This window comes from Solea solea, chromosome 15 (genome assembly GCF_958295425.1).
Source record: "Solea solea chromosome 15, fSolSol10.1, whole genome shotgun sequence".
NCBI lineage: Eukaryota > Metazoa > Chordata > Actinopteri > Pleuronectiformes > Soleidae > Solea > Solea solea.
The window spans coordinates 19,865,330-19,884,134 of NC_081148.1; the positions used below are offsets into that span (position 1 = coordinate 19,865,330).

The 18,805-nt window shown below is 39.5% G+C and overlaps 1 protein-coding gene across 1 annotated transcript in view; it reads right to left on the minus strand.

Moving 5' to 3' along the window:
• Window positions 1-18,805, minus strand: part of LOC131474211 (semaphorin-4G-like) — a 32,779-nt gene extending 13,974 nt beyond the window's left edge. The window contains exons 1-7 of the mRNA XM_058651974.1: window positions 18,624-18,805; window positions 11,564-11,822; window positions 2,931-3,079; window positions 1,421-1,483; window positions 1,227-1,325; window positions 1,044-1,137; window positions 848-961 (exon numbers count right to left, since the gene is read on the minus strand). Coding sequence (XP_058507957.1) covers window positions 848-961; window positions 1,044-1,137; window positions 1,227-1,325; window positions 1,421-1,483; window positions 2,931-3,079; window positions 11,564-11,693 — 649 coding nt within the window. The 5' untranslated portion in view covers window positions 11,694-11,822; window positions 18,624-18,805. The remainder of the gene's footprint in view (window positions 1-847; window positions 962-1,043; window positions 1,138-1,226; window positions 1,326-1,420; window positions 1,484-2,930; window positions 3,080-11,563; window positions 11,823-18,623) is intronic.

Here is an 18,805-nt window from a genome sequence, read left to right on the forward strand (position 1 = left end):
TCACCCTGACCCGCTTCTGATCCACAAAGGGTTAATCATGAACTGGATGGGTGTTTTTCTTACATTAACCAGCACCCATAGATTAATTTTTAGTAGCCAGTGCACATCGTTTCTTTTTTTTTTTTTACCAAAGGTTAAATCATATTTCAAGTTATAGCAGCTCAAGTAGAGCTTTGACTCACTCAGCTCCCCTTGCCTCATTATCATCTCTCTCTACCTGTCACTCATGCAGACTCACAGACACACACACTGACAATAGACACATCTGCACAGTGAAGCCAAATATGAACTATGGTCACAGGAGATGCACTTTTTTTTGTCGTATTTATCACTGTCAGCAAAGGATTGGATCTCCCGGGACAGATGTGAATACCAAGTCTGAATGAGGCCATGAGAGTGATTATAGTAGCTGTCCTGAACAAAAAAAAGACAATAATAAAACAGTCTAATGGCTGTAAAAGGGTCCAGATGCAGACAAAGTTTCAGTCTTTCTCTAAGCAACTGCCTTCTTATACTACGAGTGTGCACAGATGGAGAAAACAAAAAAGTAAGAGGAGAAGATGTTTACATGCTTCACTAATCATATTTGGGGGAATGTGTTAATGAGACTTTCTGAAGCTCGGCTCGCACCTCCGGAATGACAGACTGGGTCTGAAAAAACAGGATTATCTATGCATGAAAAACGCTTTAAGAGAAAGTGGAGCAATCAGTAGCTGCTTTTGAAAAGCAGTAAAAATATTCATTATCGATCCACTGAAACTGCTCGGGCAACCTCAGCAGAATACTGTGGATGATTAACCTGGGGTTTGGTGGACAGAAGCGTCCACTTCTTGGACATTTAACTCACCATTAAGCCAGCGCGTTGGCGCATCTTCTGTCTTCAGCGTAGGAGCCGGAGAGTTGCGGCGAATATCCGGAAAACTCCTGAACTCATACTGGGATGCTGAATACATCTGCTGGTCTGGAGGTGAAAACAATTTGTCTAGTAATTCGGTTCATCTGTGAAACTCTAGGAATGATTAGCAGCTGGTGAAGGGTTTTACCGATGATGAGGGCAGTGTAGCCTGTTGTTGGGCCATAGGGACATTTGTCTTTGCCCTCCTCAGGCGGAGACGACATCACAAACCTCTTCTCATTCTATATGAACACAAACACTTGGGTGATTAGGAAGACATTTAGATCATAACAACACCAAATGGACTATGATCTGTCGAGCACAGACATACTATATATGCACAGAGTGGTTTGAAGGCGTAGGTCCCACACACGTAGAGATGAGTCGAGTTGAACCTCTGAAGGAAGCGGATGTGATTGAAACACTCGGTCTGGAAGAGGAAGTGAATATTAATCCACAGAGAACCAATCACACACAAAAAAAGATGAAACAAAAGAACTGAAGGAGAAATAACTAAATGACTACCTCATTGTCTTTTCCCTTAAGTAGACACTGCTGTTTTTGTTCAGGAGAGGCCTCCCACTCCATCTACAACACATCATATAACATGCAGTGAGACAGAAAGACAGCACAGGGGTTTCATATCACTGACTTGCACAAGTTTAAGATGAAGACAACAGATCTGGCTGCCGAGAAATGGAGCATAATGTCTACTTTATTTCCAGCAGGATGTGGAGGAGTGGTTTGTGAGGGAGTGCTGCAGTACGTACACACACACATATCCACACACACACACACACAGCACAAACGTACGGTGTCACACGTCAATGCTGTGTCAACATAATTAGTATTAACAGCCTAATGTCAAGTTGTCAGCAAGTAAAAAAACACAGCAGCACGAACAGGTGAAAGAGTTTCCAGCTTCTAGTACGTAAGGGAACATAACTCTCTATATCGATGTAATCACAGCAAAGCATCTTACAGTAAACTAGAAAGAAATGGAAATAGCTATCAACTGAGCATGAATGCTATATATCCCTCTAGATTTCACATGTGGTTGGTTTTGTGACGGATGTTACTGGTGAGAAAACTGTATTAGTTACTGGGGAAGGAAACAGTTGCTGCACAACCTCTATATTTCCTCAGTGAAGTCAATCGGGAAGTAAGAATAGATTCAGTTGTGCAAAGAATTTGAATTTGATTGATTTAATACATATTCTTGAGGAGCTAATGGTCTCAGTCACTAGTTTTAAGGTCATCTTTAATAACACATGATGTCAATTTTGTAAATTATGCCTCCATTTGGAAGAAAATAGAGAGTGAAGGACAGCACATATGTGTGAACACCAGGATTAAATTAACAACAACAGTCCTGCTCTCAGGATTATGTTATTAACTGACGTAAACACATCAGTGCCATGTTCCCCCAGCACACAGTGCTGCCACTTATGATGTAAAAATACTACACAGTGACGGAAATGATGAGTGATCAATAATTCAACGGCCATGAGAATTACCAGTGATTAGTTTTCAATGTGAAGAAATACAACGTGAAGGTTGACACTGTATAAAAGGAAGAGTGCTTGTATAATCATGAGCCGTGGCACGGGGGGCATTTTTTTGCAAATGTGCCGAGCAGAAGAGACAGTTTAAGCTGTGACCTTTAAATACAAAACATCCTGGAGTTTGCAAAAATGCCACAGATGTCAGAGAAATGTGCATAAAATGATGAATTACATAAATAAGGCAAATGTTGCCAATGTTAAGTTTCATGTGTTTCAGCGGCATTGGATGATATTAATATGAATTCTGTTTAAAGAAGATACAATAGTCATTAATATGTATGTTTATGCAGCAAAATGCTCCCGTGGTGTAACTCTGAGCTGTTGTGCAAAAGTTATTTAACACAGTTAGAGGGGGTTGTTTTTATTATAAAAAAATAAAAATAAATCCCCACATTGTAGAATGAAAATAAGGCCATGGTAGAGTTAAGGACACGGTGGCTGCGGTGCACAACACGGAAACAAACACTCACAGTGAGAGCAGAGTCGGCTGAGATGTCAGAGGCATTGAGACGGTATACAACTCCCCGGGCACCGACATAGAGATGCTCACTGTCAGCCTCCAGCAGCATGGTGCTGTAGTTCACGGCAGAGGACTGGAAACGCCTGCAGCCCTGGAGACCTGAGGAGAGGAGAGGAGAGGAATTGGTTTTCAAGGTCCCATCCTCATTAATAATTCACCCAAAAAAAGAAAGAAAAACACAATTTAACACAGACCAAAATCGATAAAATTAAGTCTCAGAAGAAAAAACGCCCCCCAAACAGCACAGACATTACTTAAAGAGATCAGATTGACCATCATTCAAATAACAGGAATATTCAACAAGCAGTCAAGCCTCTCTAAGAGTCTGTGTTTAACACACAGTCTTTCAGACCTCCATGTTAGCCTCCATGTTTGCAGAACTACACATAAAGTATCAAGAGGGTATGTGCAATTTTTGGGACAAAAAAGATCAAGGTGTGCTCTGTGTTTGTTGGTGGCAATTGCCCCATGTACGGCACTCCACTGGAGGAGGAGTACGTGAGGAGAAGAGAGGAGATTATTTGGGAATAAAAGTGACCTTTTGTAACCGTCTGACAACATTTGTCCATGAAAAATGGCTCCAAATGTCCTTGGGTAAAAAAAAAAAAAAAAGAATTAACAAGCAGCGCTGCTATAAAAGAAGATTGGCGAAACTTTTTGATGGGAAAAAAAAACAGTCACGACAACCGGGTTTAACCGTCCCTTCACTGCTGAGCGTCTTTTCAGTGGCATATGTGAGAATTGGACTATACGAGGCTCCGTTGAAAAGGACTGATTCACATTTGTATGGCTGAACACGTTACCAACGGAGCCTTCTCTCTGCAGAAACACTGTACACTGCAGCTATTGATCACGGTCTTTCTCTGTGGGAACACTTTCATTTGTCCTCTGTAATACTTCTTAGTGCAAAGTGCACGTCCAAATACATGCAACGTCCTGTTAAGTGAATATTTGGACGGATGGATGGATAGATGTACACCTCCCGTGTTGAATTTGCACAAAGTTATTACCATTAGAGGTGTGGCGTAATAAACGCAGAAGAGTGAAGAGCGAACACTCCTTGAATCAAACATGACAGCATGAGAATAAAAGGAGAAATATAAATCTATTCATCTTCATGATGGATTTCTCGCGGTATGATTGTCGAACATCAGTGCAAATTGGCACAACGTCCTTGCTCTTTGATTCTGAGGAGCCGGCTTCAAAAACTCTGAGCTTCTGCTTTTTTTAGACGGCCTGGGAAGAGGGGCTTTTATCGAACTCCATTGTACTGCAGCTGCACAGAGAATCTCTTCAGGCAACTTCACAGCTCTGTTTAGTTCACGGCAACAAATTCAATGTTGAGCAAATTTTAAGATTTGATTCACATAGGCGTCTACTAATTATCTAGCCATCCTCGCCTGGACTTGAGGAATCAATTACTGAGCCGATGATTGAAGATTACATGTCATCTACTTTGATGATGAATGACTTGTTAGTTAGAGTGCCGCCGCTAACGCTGCGAAACATCTAATCAACTTTGTTTTTAAAGATTTTCCACTTGTAAAGTATATGAACAACCACAGAAGTATGACAGAAGAGGAAAAAGAAGAACGTTTCTGTGGCTCAATGTCTCTGTCGCGCTTGTGTAATATACACAAAAACCTCTGTTTAGCTTCTTCACGTGTTTGACAGGACAGGATACTAATGAGGGGTCACATGTACAAACACTCGTTCTGTGAAGTACACGCACACAGGTCGTGCAGTTAAGGAGTTATGTCATTTATAAACACACAATCAAATGTGCCTAAATAAACACACATGTCCTCACGCACGCACAGATGATAAAAATACTGCAGCTAAAAATAACACAAAAGTTGTAACTGTATGTGTAAAAATAGGTTGTACCGTGATCTTCTTGGGTGGAGTTTTCCCAGCAATTAAGACACACAAACCTCACCAATTTGGCACAAAACAAACATTCAGCAGCTCTAAACACAAGAGCGTCCGACTTCCGTCATCCTCAGCCAACCCCACTTCCCCCCCCCCGAAGACTGCATGCATCTCAAGTAAGCCATTATTAAGATTCTTATCAGCTGCTGCAAAACACAATCCACTCTGCTCACTCCGGCAGCAGCAGCAGCAGTCAGTTCTCATCGCAGGCAGCTTCTAGGTGATCAGGTGTCTACTTTTCCTACTTAATTCACAGCTGCAGGAAGCAGGGTATTACCTGTACGGGATTGTCGGAACAATACCCTTTCCCTACGTGATGCGAGTGTTTCATTGTGGGTGAAGTCAAAGCATTATAGCGGACACAATGCCCAAGTTTCCTCGCTGTAATCCGAGTATTAGGACACACAATACCTATTGTGTGTGAGGGGCCCTGACAGCCAGAGTCAGGTAATATAAAACAAGTTTGCTAATGGAATGACACAGCCGAGGGAGATTTGTCTGGGTGATATTAAACAATCTCACGAAAAGCATTTTAGCCTCAGCTTACCAGATTGTGCGTCAAAAGGCACGTTGGTGTTTTCCGCGGGAGAAGAATAAAGAATAAAGAGGCAGTGAGAGGAAACATGGAGGGACATTGGCTCATCAGCATAGTACACAGTGTTCAGGGAATAAGCACACACACACACACGTGTGCTTATTCTACACTTGAGGCGTTGGACTGTGATGTGACGGAAGTCTAACGTGTACATTTACACTCCAGCGCCTGACCAGTGTGTACAGTTCAGATGTTCTGAAGAACAAAGGAGCCGACTGAATAAATAAACACAGTGAAGTCATCTGACTATTGCTTGTTTTCTTGTGTGATAGATTTTTCAGAACCGTTTTTACACATAAAATGAAACAAACTAGGGCTGAACGATGGGAACTTAATTTGTGTACTCAAATGACTTAAGACTTAAAATCTGATGCTACACAACAACTAATAATACATGAAATCAATATTTTTGGCTAATCCTTGACATATCCAAGACTGATTTGAAAAAGAAAAATCCCCCAGCTCCCAAACATTTGTTATATGGAAAATAACACCTTTTTTTTTTTTTTTTTTTTTTTTAAATACAGTAAATAACATTGACATCAAGTAATCAAACTGGCCTTTAAAGGGTTAAAATCCTCACAATGATTGAATGTTTGGTAGTTTTGAGCAGGGCTCAAGTTGTTTAAGAGATTTATGCAGAAAAAAGCAAAAAAGAATACTAATCTGTAATGTTTTATAACAGCTTCTGGAAATGGACATTTTTGTCCTCTAATGACTTGAGTAGGTAGTAAGAGTATTTAAAAAAAAAAAATTGGAATTCCAAAATTTGTCAAGAGACTTTCTTACAAATAAAAACGCTGACACAGCCAAAATCACAGCCAGATCAAGAGGGTAAAAGTTGCCCAAATGGACAACAATGTCTATAATGAAGCCTGAGGGAAAATATCTAATTGAAATCTATTCTAATTAATTTTCTACCAGATTTGCGAAAAAGTCATTGCAACATAGACTTAAAACATGATGGCGCATTATCAAAAGAGATACAAGAGCTGGGACTATTTGTTTTTGTCGTGATTTGACTGTATTTTGATACTTGGTGCTGATTCAATACTCCACAAATATTGTGATGAGTCATATTTCCAAAATCAATGCAGTGTACAAAAGTGGTACATCAACAGAGTGTTTTATGTTAAAGTTAACTGCTATATTTAGCTGCCAAAGATTATAATAATTATAAATACTATCAGGCCAAGTAGAAAATACAGTGTTGTGTCTACGTTTGGCCTGGTTCACACTGCATGGATCACGGCTGTGTTTTCATTTCAGCTCCCATGTTCACAAATGAGAGTGTTTACTCTGCATGCGTGAGGCACACATCTATTTTGGAGCTCAGGCATCTTGCCTATTATTGAAGATTTTCACAAATTTTTCCCAGCAAAAATAGACAGAGAGAGGATTTGTTGATCATGATATTGACATTCTACCAGCATGATTACGTAAATCAGACACCTCTCGTCGTAGTTTCAGTGTCTCGGCTGAATCTGAAATACATGAGAAAGATACGTATTATATTTGAAAAAGTAGTTTAGCAACTGTGCAGATTCTCTCCCTCTCTCTCTGAGTAAATAAAAACCATGTGATGATCTCTGTCAGAGATAAATCAGAAAATAAAGTCCCAATCACACTGGTGGTGTGGGGAGACGAGTGAGACGCAGCGTGAGTGAAACTCATAACACACAGATGCACGTTAGACACGAGCAAGACAACTGAACATTTTATAATGACTGTACTATGGGTTAATGTGCAACGTGTGGTAGTTGTTGTGTGTTCTCTGTACGCATGAGTGTAAGAATAATACTATTCTAATAATAATAATAGAATAAACACAGACTATTAGAACAGGACACCTCACAAATGTAAAAAAACTAAGACAGTTCCCAAATTAAAAAATTAAAAAATCTTGAATTAAATGTGCAGCTGGTACTTTTAATCCATTTTAATCCATTTCTGTTCATTAAAATAGTAGAAATATCACAATTATGGGAAGAAAATAAACCCCCACAATATATCATGATTTGAGATACTATCAAAATACTAACTACTCTACATTCTGTATACAGAAACCTGCAGCTTTTGCAATTTGCTTGCAAAGTGCATTATAATTTCTATTTGAAAGCGGTTAACTGTTCAATCCTGGACTGAAAGTGTGAATGCAAGTGTCCGCAACAGGTGCTCCAGAGATTCTCCTGCCAGCTGCCAACTCTAATCTGTGGTTAATGTCCAAGTAAAGTAATCTGAGAAACATTTACTTAGATTTACAGTTATAAAGATAACTCCAATATTCACAATTGGACTGACGCCATGCCAGTTTTTAAACATGCTACTAATAATCGGTCGATTATTTTCTCGATTAATCCATAAAATGTCAGAAAATGTTGAAAAATGTCAATCAGTGTTTGTCAAACCTGGAAATGATGATGTTCTCGAATGTCGAACGAAAATGATTAACTTTTAATGATTTCTTTGTTATGTGGAGCAAAGAAACCAGAGAATATTCACATTTCAGAAGCTGAAACAATCAGAAAGCTTCAAACCTACTAATCGAATATCAAGATAGTTGACGATTAATTTAGTGATCGCTTAATAATCGTGTTATCGAGTAATTGTTTCAGCTCTACCTGCTACTTCCATTTACTTCCTGGGCTTCACTTTTCAAACAGGAAGGCTACATTCACAATTAAATTACCGTCGACAAGTGAGAACACAGCGGGAGAAACTCCAGACAGAACACACAGTGAGTGAATGGACGAGTGTCATCACCTCACCTTGATCCCCTGGAGATTCTCCTGCTGTTGTGAACACATTTCGTTCACTTTTGTTCACAAAAAAAATCAACTCTCAGTTCATTACCCAGAGTCCAAAACGACTTCTGTTTTGGCTGCTCACGAGCCAGAATTCATTATATTAATAACCTTTCTGACTTTCCTCCCTTGGTTCTTTTGACCTTGGGTAGAAGTGAGGAGAGAGCAACAGATGTGCTTCAGTGCATGCATTTACCAAATCAATAGCCACCCAGGTGAGGGGGCCTTTAGGTTGCTAAGGAACACAGCGATTAAAGGCATTAGTGATACATTTGCACATTGAAAAATCTGCAAAAACGCAAAACTGAAGAGACAACGCAGCATGAAGTCATCGGAGAGAGCGAGAGAGAGACAAAGCCAGAGTACAAAACTAAGCAATGTGGACAGGAGATATATGGGAGAGGAGGGAGAGGAGGGAGAGTGATGAGGTGGCAGATGAGGAGATGAGTGTAGGAGGACCTGTAGGTTGCAGACTTGAGCAGAAACTGATGATATACAGGAAACTGCATGAGATAAAGGTATTAGGAAAGGCTCAGAGCCGGTGAGGAGTATTGTGAACGGAGAGATGGGTAATGATGAGTGTGAGAAGAAGAGGAGGAGAGGAGGAGAATGGGGATATTGTCCCACAAATAGATTGCATTAGCAGATTTGGCTGCAGGTCAAACCTGAGAAAATGTATTTCAAACGTCTTTGTGTTAAGTCCCGGATCAGGTAACAGTGAGAGAGACACACTTGGCGACACATCCACAAAAGAAAAATACTGTATATAACTATCTTGAGCCATACTATGACAGTTGTCATGGTTACAGTGCTTTTCACAAGACCCTACAATGGTCTCAGTCTCCCTGGATGCTCCAAGAGTATAAGCACTTTACTCCTCCTCCTTTTCTGTCTGCGCGACCTCCAGCTACATCCCATCACTCACACAAGGTAAATGAATAAAAATCCGAAAAGAAATCATAGTTTACAGGAGGGGCAGGTGAGGATCAACAGAGGGAGGCAAATGTGTGTGTGCACATCGGTGCAAATAAGACGAGGAGCGAGAAGGGTGTGCGGGGGAAAAGAGAAAAGAGCTGTGTCAGGACAGAGTGGGGGATTAAGGGAGGCATAAGAGAGGAAGGAAATAAAGCGCGCTGAAAACGAGATCAAGACAGGGACAGAAGACAGTGACTGTAATATAACAGAGTTTCTTTGCAACGGGAGACGTGCAGCTGTGTATTTTACAAAACATGCAAAAGCACTGCATCAATATTTGAAGTTCACTTCGTCGTGAGGTATTTTGCCGCGACGGGGTTCAGTGTTTAAGAGTTGAATCAGAGCCAGAATCAGAGTATTTCAATAATCCCTTGAGAGGAAAATTGGAAGTCGGCGTTTCAGTTGCTCCGTGAAGAATAGAATTTGCACAAAGACTAAGAGAAAATAAAATGTAAACTTAAATAATGTAAGCAAAAAGATTGGTACAATGCTTGGGCCACAATTTTGTTGTTGTTCTCAATCAGCAAAAGTATGAATAAAATTTTTCAGTTCTAAAGGCTAAATTGTATTTAAAAGTATTTAGTGTAAAAAAAAACACTCCCTTTCATTGAAGCCTTGATAAGAACGGTTGGTAAAACCTTTGTTTGTCCTACTATTTCAAGTCAAAATGGCTGCTGTGAAAAATGCCTATTATTCCAAGTTTATTCAAGTGTATTCATGTTTAAACATGTTGTAGGAGGACCTGTGCAGGGTGAACCCAGCCTTTCGCCCTATGTCTCCTCCCACGAGGTGAATAAATGAATGAATGTTGCATGAAATGAACTCATCGCGAGCTTGCTAACATACAGCATAAGACCAACCTTCAATCACACCGTGACGTTCAAAATGCCAAAGATCACGGAATCTGACATAAAATCCTTACTTTGCATCAGAAAGGCCAACAGCTACGCTAGTGGGGGCCTAAGACTTTTGCACAGTGCTGCAGATAAACATAAACATCACAAGCTACACAGTACGTATACAAACCAAATTCATAAAGCGGCGGTTAAATGTAATTGTGCAGACACGTGTACCAGCTAAAGATATTAATGTTATTGTGCAGTTTAGTGTGATTATAATTATACAGGAACAGGAGCAGCAGGTACTGTCTTATCGCAAGAAATGATGAGGTGGTGAGTGGGGCTGCAAGGATTAATCGATTTTTCGATTAAAACTGTTTTCATAAATGATTACTTTTTTCAAGTAAAATAATAAAGAAAATTTAAAAAATATAATAATCAAAAGAAGCTCTCTGGTTTGTTTTAGCTTCTTATCTGTGAATATTTTCTGGTTTCTTTGCTAAATACTAATTACATCACAACATTTTTCTAGTTGATTAATCGAGAAATTAATTGTTAGTTGCAGCTGTATCAATGAGTCTGATGCCAGTCTAGCTCAATAAAAGATATTTAAAGATTCAATACATAAATTTATGCATTACAATGCATTAACAAGTTGAACGTGATATATTTCCTTGACTAGTGTACTTATGTACATTAGCCAAAATGATTCCAACACTCTTAAAATGCCGAAAAATCTGTATTTCTATTCAATATAAGTGACTAGAGTGTACTACAACTTCCACAGCAAAGCCCCATATGAAATGTCAAAGTGAAGAAGGAAATATTTGGTGCCAAAAGTGTAGCCAATGTGGATTTTTTTCATTTTATTCTATGTATTTGTCACTAATGGATCACAACAACTGATTGCCTCTGCTAAGTGTTCTGCCGCCAAAGCTCGAATACACAGGGTAACCAAACGAAACAAGAAGATGTGTTTCCATCATGGTTTCGGCTACATTTGGTACAGTCCGGTACAGTTTGGAATGGTAAAACCCCGTATTAGGCTTTGTGTTTCAACTGAGAACAAGTACCTCTACTTGGTTGAAGAAACTGGGCCAGGAAGAAACACCAATCACAAGGGAGTGATGTTTTTCTGTCGCCCAATCAGCTGACTGTCATAACATTTTAATCTGGTACCCCAAGAGAAGGGTAGGAGCTGGTTATTTTGGTACTATTCCTAATGGATAACGCAAAAAAATTCATGTACTGTACCGAAACTGGACCATTTCACTTGATGGAAACACGGCTAAAGACAACAAGGCCCATGATCCCACACAAGAGAGGCAGAAAATACATATTGTGCTTTTAAATCATAAAGATAGATGACATTGTTAACATGTGATAGAGGGTGTGTTGTACCAGGAACTGTCTTTGTGTGTTTCGTGCGCATGCTTACCACTGCTAAACACGGTGATGCGTGGAGTCACATCCAGGTCCTGTGGTGTTTTGAACGGGTAGCCGGCTGCCACACACACGCAGCAGCTTAGCAGCACGAGTCGCAGTGCTGGGGACTGGGCTCCCTGCATCTCTGTCGAGCGTGTGTATACACAACATGCAAACACACTCGCACGTAAACCTACAAACGCACGGGCACACCCCGCGTGGCCGCACAAACAGGCAGACGGTCTCCTTCACCGTGCATGGACTGAAGAAACCTGAAGAGATAAAACACAAACATATGAAAGAGTTAAGTGTTTGTCAGCATGAAAAGCAAAAAACACAAAAACGCTGCGACTGAAAACAACATAAAGTCAGAGGAGACGTTGACAGAGAAGGGAAGCTGGTGGAGTTCAGACACGGTAAATATGCTGATGTGCAGGATTTTTTTTAGCGTGGACGACAACAGAGATATGACAGATACAGCGAGTATTCACTCAATAAAATATTGGATGCTACTTGTGGATCAATGGAGCCGCGTGAGACTGAAGTGTCTCGCAGTTTTTTGCAGCTTGTGATGTGTGTGTGTGTGTGTGTGTGTGTGTGTGTTTGTGTGCATATGTGAACAACAGCTGCCTCGTCTACACAAGACTGAAAATATCATTAACCAAACAACGTCTGTCAAACAGAGAAGTGTGTTGATATCGTGCTCAAGTGTTTGCGTGTGCTCTTAACACTTGAGGATTAAACTGCTAAGTGGAGATATCCAGATCGATAAGGTGTGAGGTCGTTTAAAGCAGCGGCATAACCTGAGACCCAGTTTCCAGGAGAGGAAATGACTGTGTGATATGATAATTACTTTTGTGCCTGTGTGTCTGTGTGTCTGTGTGTTTGTGAGTAAGTAAGTAAGTAAGTAAATGTGGTCGAGGGCCCATTTTCTTGTAAGCAACTGAATATTGGGTCAAAACATTGTATCTTCATCAGGCAAAAGTGCCTTAAACGTCTTCAGTCAGAAACAAAAACCCACTTTTGCTGCCTTAAACTAACAATTTCAAGAATCACTGCTTCTTCTTTGAGTCTAACATATGCAAGTGGTTATTACGGACATTTACTCAGAATATATTTGCAAAGTTATAAAATGCGCACATAAAATGGTTCTTTTCATAGGAAAGGTTTTGGCCCCCTTCCATAGCCCCTCACCCTGACATTACCCATCACAACTAAATGCCTAACCCTTGACCCTCCCCATAACCTAACCCTAAAACCAGGTCTTAACCCATAAAGAGCAGTTTCAAAAACCCACTTTCCCCACAATGTCCTCACTAAGATATACTGTACATACAGTACACACATAAACGGACACACATTTCCTTTGTAGATGTTAACAGTCACACACTTTAGCAGCACTTTCCATGAAACAAAGCATGCCTCTAGAACACTGAAGCTGCCTGAACGTCCAAGCATTCCATTGACCATGGACACACACACACACACACACACCACAAATCAATTAACACACAGACACACACACAGAGACAGAAAGACATGGATGTAACAAAGAAGAGCAGAAAAGCCATTAGCACAAACGTGTGTGACTGCACTGTTATAGAAAAGTCCCAGCAGCGCCTTCAGGGCTGACGCCATGACAACAGCTGGCTTGAGTGCAGCAGCATCATGTTTCGGTCAAAATGCTGCAGCATGAAGGTGTGTGGATGAGAGAGAAACTCCACCAGCTGTGATTTTAACACTGGGTACTAACAGTAAAGACGACTGTAATGTGATGATATTGCATTTCACCGCTCACTAGTATTATGTAACTGGACGGCTGGTATTAAATCTTCCTGTGGTCTCACACATTTCAGCAGATTGTTCCTCACGAAACACAATCAGCAGAAAGACTGCAACTAGCGATTCTTTTCCTTATGGATTCATCTCTAGATTATTTTCTTGATTCATTGAGGGCTTGTTTCGTCCGTGAAATTTCAGAAAATGTTGATCGGTGTTCACCAAACCTGGAAATTTCAATTATTCATTTTTAATGATTTCTGTATTACATGGAGTGGATAAAAAGCAGAAAATATTCACATTTAACAAGCTGAAAAATCAGAAAGCTTTTTTTATTAACGAAAAAAGAACCTCAAGCCGATTAATTGATGATCAAAAAAAGTTGCTGTAAACGTTTAATAATGAAACCTTTCTGTCTGTTCGGTAAAACATCACACTTGGGATGGGACGATACCACTTTTTCGTGTCCTATACCAATACCGATATTACAAACCCAAGTGCCTACTGATATTGATATTAGTCCGATACAGTCCTTATAGACCATTTATTAGGGTTCGAGCACAAGGTGCCTTAGAACCCTATTGAAATTCACATTCACATTTGTGCTGAGTCATTTCAACACATAATTCTCCAACTGTGTAACAGACATTGTTCTCCTCCAAAGAAGAAATAATCAGCCCTAAACATGATGACTCAGCTATAATGCCTGACTATTATTTACATTTTAACAGTCTGTGCATAGTGAAGCATGCGATATATAGACATTTTTGGATTGTATCGTACCGATACTAACCTATACCGATACCCATCCCTACACTGAACACTCGGGATGAGCTTATTCAATGCTCATTATCAGTATCAATCTGTAACAAGTCAAAATTACTGGTAAAGGACAAAAGTAAAATCCTATACCACCCCTAAACTCCGACGCTGTCATGTGACCAGAACGCCACACAGCAGTAGTGATGTCACAGTGCAGATCTTCTACCGCCCTCTTAGGGAAGCACCGTTGACGGCGTATATGCATTTTCATTATCGCACAATCGCGTTCAAAGTCGTGATTGTGATAATAAATACGATTGTTTAACCCTGCTGAACGTCCAGGTTTATCTGTAAACTTTTAATGGCCTCTTTTTGGTGTTTTCATTCGTAGTAGTGCTGCTTATTAGGAAGCGGTTTTGCTGTGCGACTCTTTTGCCTCATTCATGACACTAAAGGCATGGCTCTGTGTGCACTGTGCAATTATGTTGTCTATTGTTTTCAGTCAAAAAGAGGCATCATGATTTCCATCTGAATGGACTCCAGGTTTTCATGTTGTGAGATAACGGTTTCTTTTCGGATAAGAATAGACTATTTGTTGCATAGTTGAAGCATTATGTCCTTTAAATGTCCTTTAAATGTTCTTTAAATGGCTGGTTATTGACAGTAAAAGCAACTGCGTAGCTTAGATGTCTTGTTTGAACTTGTAAACACTGTAAGAAATCTTTTTTATGTTAAACATTTGATGGTTCCCTGTGTTTTTTTTGTCATTTTTTTCCTCAAGAAATTTGAATGCTGTGAATTTAGTAGCTCCACTGCCTTACCGTGACATGAATGTAAAAAAGGACAAAGTTAAGCCAATTAAAATATTCACAGTAATATATCTCTGCAAATGGACGCGTTGATTGCATTGGCATGATGATAAAACATTGTTAACAAAAAAAGAATAAGCTATAAATAAGGTGACATTACTGAGCTCCTTAAATGCAGTTGTTTGGGGAATATTACACGTTTTATAGGTTGCTATACGGGTAAATTATATCCAAATCATGAACACTAAGTCACTCAAATGGACTGTCTCGGTCCAAATTTGTCAGCCACGGCAATGCACTCTCATTCAGATGTAAATGTTTCATGACAATATGACAGAAAAAAAGCAGCGAGCAAAGACACAAAATAGTGTCAGAAAGTCCAGCGGTGCAGAGCAAAGAGACAGTAATTGCTGCATTTCCAATTCTCTCTCATCTATAATCCATTAGCCCTGACTAGCTCAGAGACCCTGACACTTTAAATGCAGGGGCTTTCAACAGTTAATTGGCCATTGAGCACAGCAGTCAAAACTAAGAAAACACCGAAGAGAGAGAAGCTGGAAATAAAATGAGGCGTGCCCACAGGAAATCAGAGTGACTCCAGCACTCTCGGCCAGACCTTTCTAATCTCTGCTCCCTCTGATTTTTACTGCCAGCTCCCGGTCCCATGACATTCATTCAAGGAAATGGATTTTATCAGGCAATTCTAAAATGTCTGTCTATAAACCTGCCTGAATGGACGAGAGCAGTGCACTGTGGTGACAGCTCCATCAACAAACAACTTCTGTCTCATAAAAGGACTCAAAAAAGTGTGAGCTGTGCCTCGACTGACTGCTTTAAAACACTCGCGTTTCACTGACGCACAAAAGGGGGTGAAAAAAACCCAAACTGAACTCTATTTGTTCCCAGTACAGTACTACACTTTGTTTACTCAATTGAATAACACTGGGCTAAACTGACCATTCACACACACAACAATGAATCGCACACACAGCTGTGCGCATTCAGTGTTGTTTACAATGATTTTACAGCTTATTTGGGGTTAATTGTGAGGATCCTTTGGCTATAAGGGCCAGTCCGTCCAAAAATTGGAGGCTTTAGAGGAGGCAGAAAGACGTCTAGATAATCAAAAAGCACTTGCATATGAGGAAAAGGGAAGCTTTTCACATTTTTTACAGAAAATATCGACAAACAAAACCCTCTCAATTTTTTGGCTTCACAATGTGTCCTTAGAGAGAGAAATTCTCCCTTCACACAAATCTAAGAGGAAAAACAGGGATAACAGAAATCTCACGTAGGACATAAAGAAAAGAAACTTTATGATCCAGTCTGAGTCTGTATTTTATCATCTCACAGTAAAATACATACAGGCTAAGAGCAATAAATATCAAACAAAACCAAAAATAAGATAAATTGAATTAAGTATCTCAATATCACATCATCCATGCAGTATCCCAACAGGATCAACAGTGTCCAGCCTACACTCTCCAGTTTAAATTGACTGTAGTTGTAGAGAGTGGGGAACAAATACAGAGATAAAACATAGTATTTTCATAGATATTATCTCAGAGCTTCTATTTTATAAGGATGTGCCAAATCACAATGAGAGGCTGCAGCACAATGTCAGTCAGCAGTGACATTGACAGACATTTTTTAAACTGAGAATCAGCTTAAAACCAGTTAAACCAACCCTTTGACAGACGGGGTGTGACAGGAAAGAGACCATCAATGACTCTTTATACATAACAATAACATACTTCTGTTGAGTGAAATGACCACATGTTTGCATGCCTTGGATGTGTTTCATTCCACTTATCACACCACAGAGTCATGCATTTTTCAAGGCAGGGTAAATGGCTTCAATCGATTCGTATACATTTCCCTGCGATTTGATGATTTCATCAGCGTCATGAGACAACAGGACGGCTGATTACGTCTCGTTAACAGCATCCTGAGCATCATCAGTGTGTGTTTACAGCCCATTCACTGTAATCACAGCCGCTCTTATGGCGTTTCTACATACAGTATGTGTTACACAGGCATGTACTGTATATCATAATAATTGTAATTACAATAACAATAGTGTGTATGCTGGGTGTGCTTTACATTCAGCACTTCTCAAATGGGAGTCAGTGGCACACTCACAGGGGATATATATCATTTCAGGGTATGATGGAAGTTAAATGAATTTTCATTTTGCAATCTAAAACAGCACCACTTACTCTCTATTCAGAGAATTTATAGTCAAACTATTGCAGAGGAAAAACCTCAGGGGTTGTAGAGAGTCCTTGGCTGAGGGAATAATTGAGAGCCTCGAGTCTAGTGTGAAGGAGTTTAAAAGCTCACACACTAATTTTGTAATGCCAGACATAAATTAGCCACATTTCTAAAGCTATATAGATCCATAACACAGCTGTTACTGACAATAGTTACTACTGTTCTTCTGAGTAAGACATAAGTCACATGATGGTGTTGCTAATAGCACATTAGATGTAAATATCTGGTTACATGATACAGAGCATAGTCAGATTATGACTCATCATCATGAATCTACTGCTGTGTAAAAGGATGTTGCAATCCAACTAATACATACACATGTCATCATTATTGCTTATTCTGAATACATGACCCTTTATGAAAGGATATCAGGCAAAAGGTAGTGTTTTATTCTGACTATTATTTTATCTTAACAGGATTAGAGCTGCAAAAAAATCAAATCAATTACTAAATTAATCCTAAAATATTTTGATACTAGTTTTATGTTCTTAAAAGTAAATATGTAAAAAAAAAAATTGCTATAGGGCTGCAACTAACAATTATTTAATTTCATAATAGATTCATCTGTCGATTATTTTCTCGATGAATCAGATACTTTGGTCGAGGTTGATCACCTCGACTAAGACGACGACCAAAAGATAAGCACTTACTTATACATCGCACTTATGACTAGCACTTGGCTTACTTGAAGCTCTTACTTACTTCTAGCTCTTGTTTGTGCCCAAATGTTTAATGCACTTATTGTAAGTCGCTTTGGATAAAAGCGTCTGCTAAATGACATGTAATTGATCAGTGTTTTCCCAAACGTGGAAATATTGATGTTCTCAGATCCAAAATTATTCATTTTAATGATTTAATTCTGTATATGGAGCAAAGAAACCAGAATATATTCAAATTTAACACTCAAACCGATTATTCGATGAACAAAATAGTTGACAATTAATTTACTAATCGATTAATAATTTAAGTTAAGGGGGAAGACATTGGATATTTACACCCTTTTCTACATTTTATGGAAGAAACTAATTGATTGATAGAGAAGCATATCGAATTAATTGATAAAGGAGATAATCATTTTTATAATCAAATTAGTTGAACTTTTGTGGTATCGAACTTCCTCTGCATCACCTAATATCGAAAGTGTGTTGTCAATTCAACAAATTTCGCTTCCTTTTTAGTCATAATTATTAAATAAAATCGGCAGCGAAAAAGAAGCAGTGTTCAGGAATCAGCTCAATATCTCAATATCAGTAGCATATCGGAAATGCCTAATCGATACCCAGCAATAGCTGCAGTCCTGATCAGGCAGGACACTGCTGTATTCTCCATTGTAGTGCAGTGAAGGACCTTGAACGCACCACGGGAGACTGGAAAAACATATAAATACACACAAAGAGGGAAAAAGTGACTTTTTTTAAATGTCAGCTGATAACGCTCGTTGTCTCTTACCTGAGTCAAAGTCCACAGAGGTGAAAACACGTACGTTTCCTTGAGCTCCGGATTCACACACACTCTCTTTTAAAAAAACGGACAACTACACACTCCGCGACAGCAACAACAGCAGCAGCGGCAGCTCAGCGACTGTGACACGGAGCTTCTCTCCACTCCTGTGCCGTCACACAGGTGGTGGT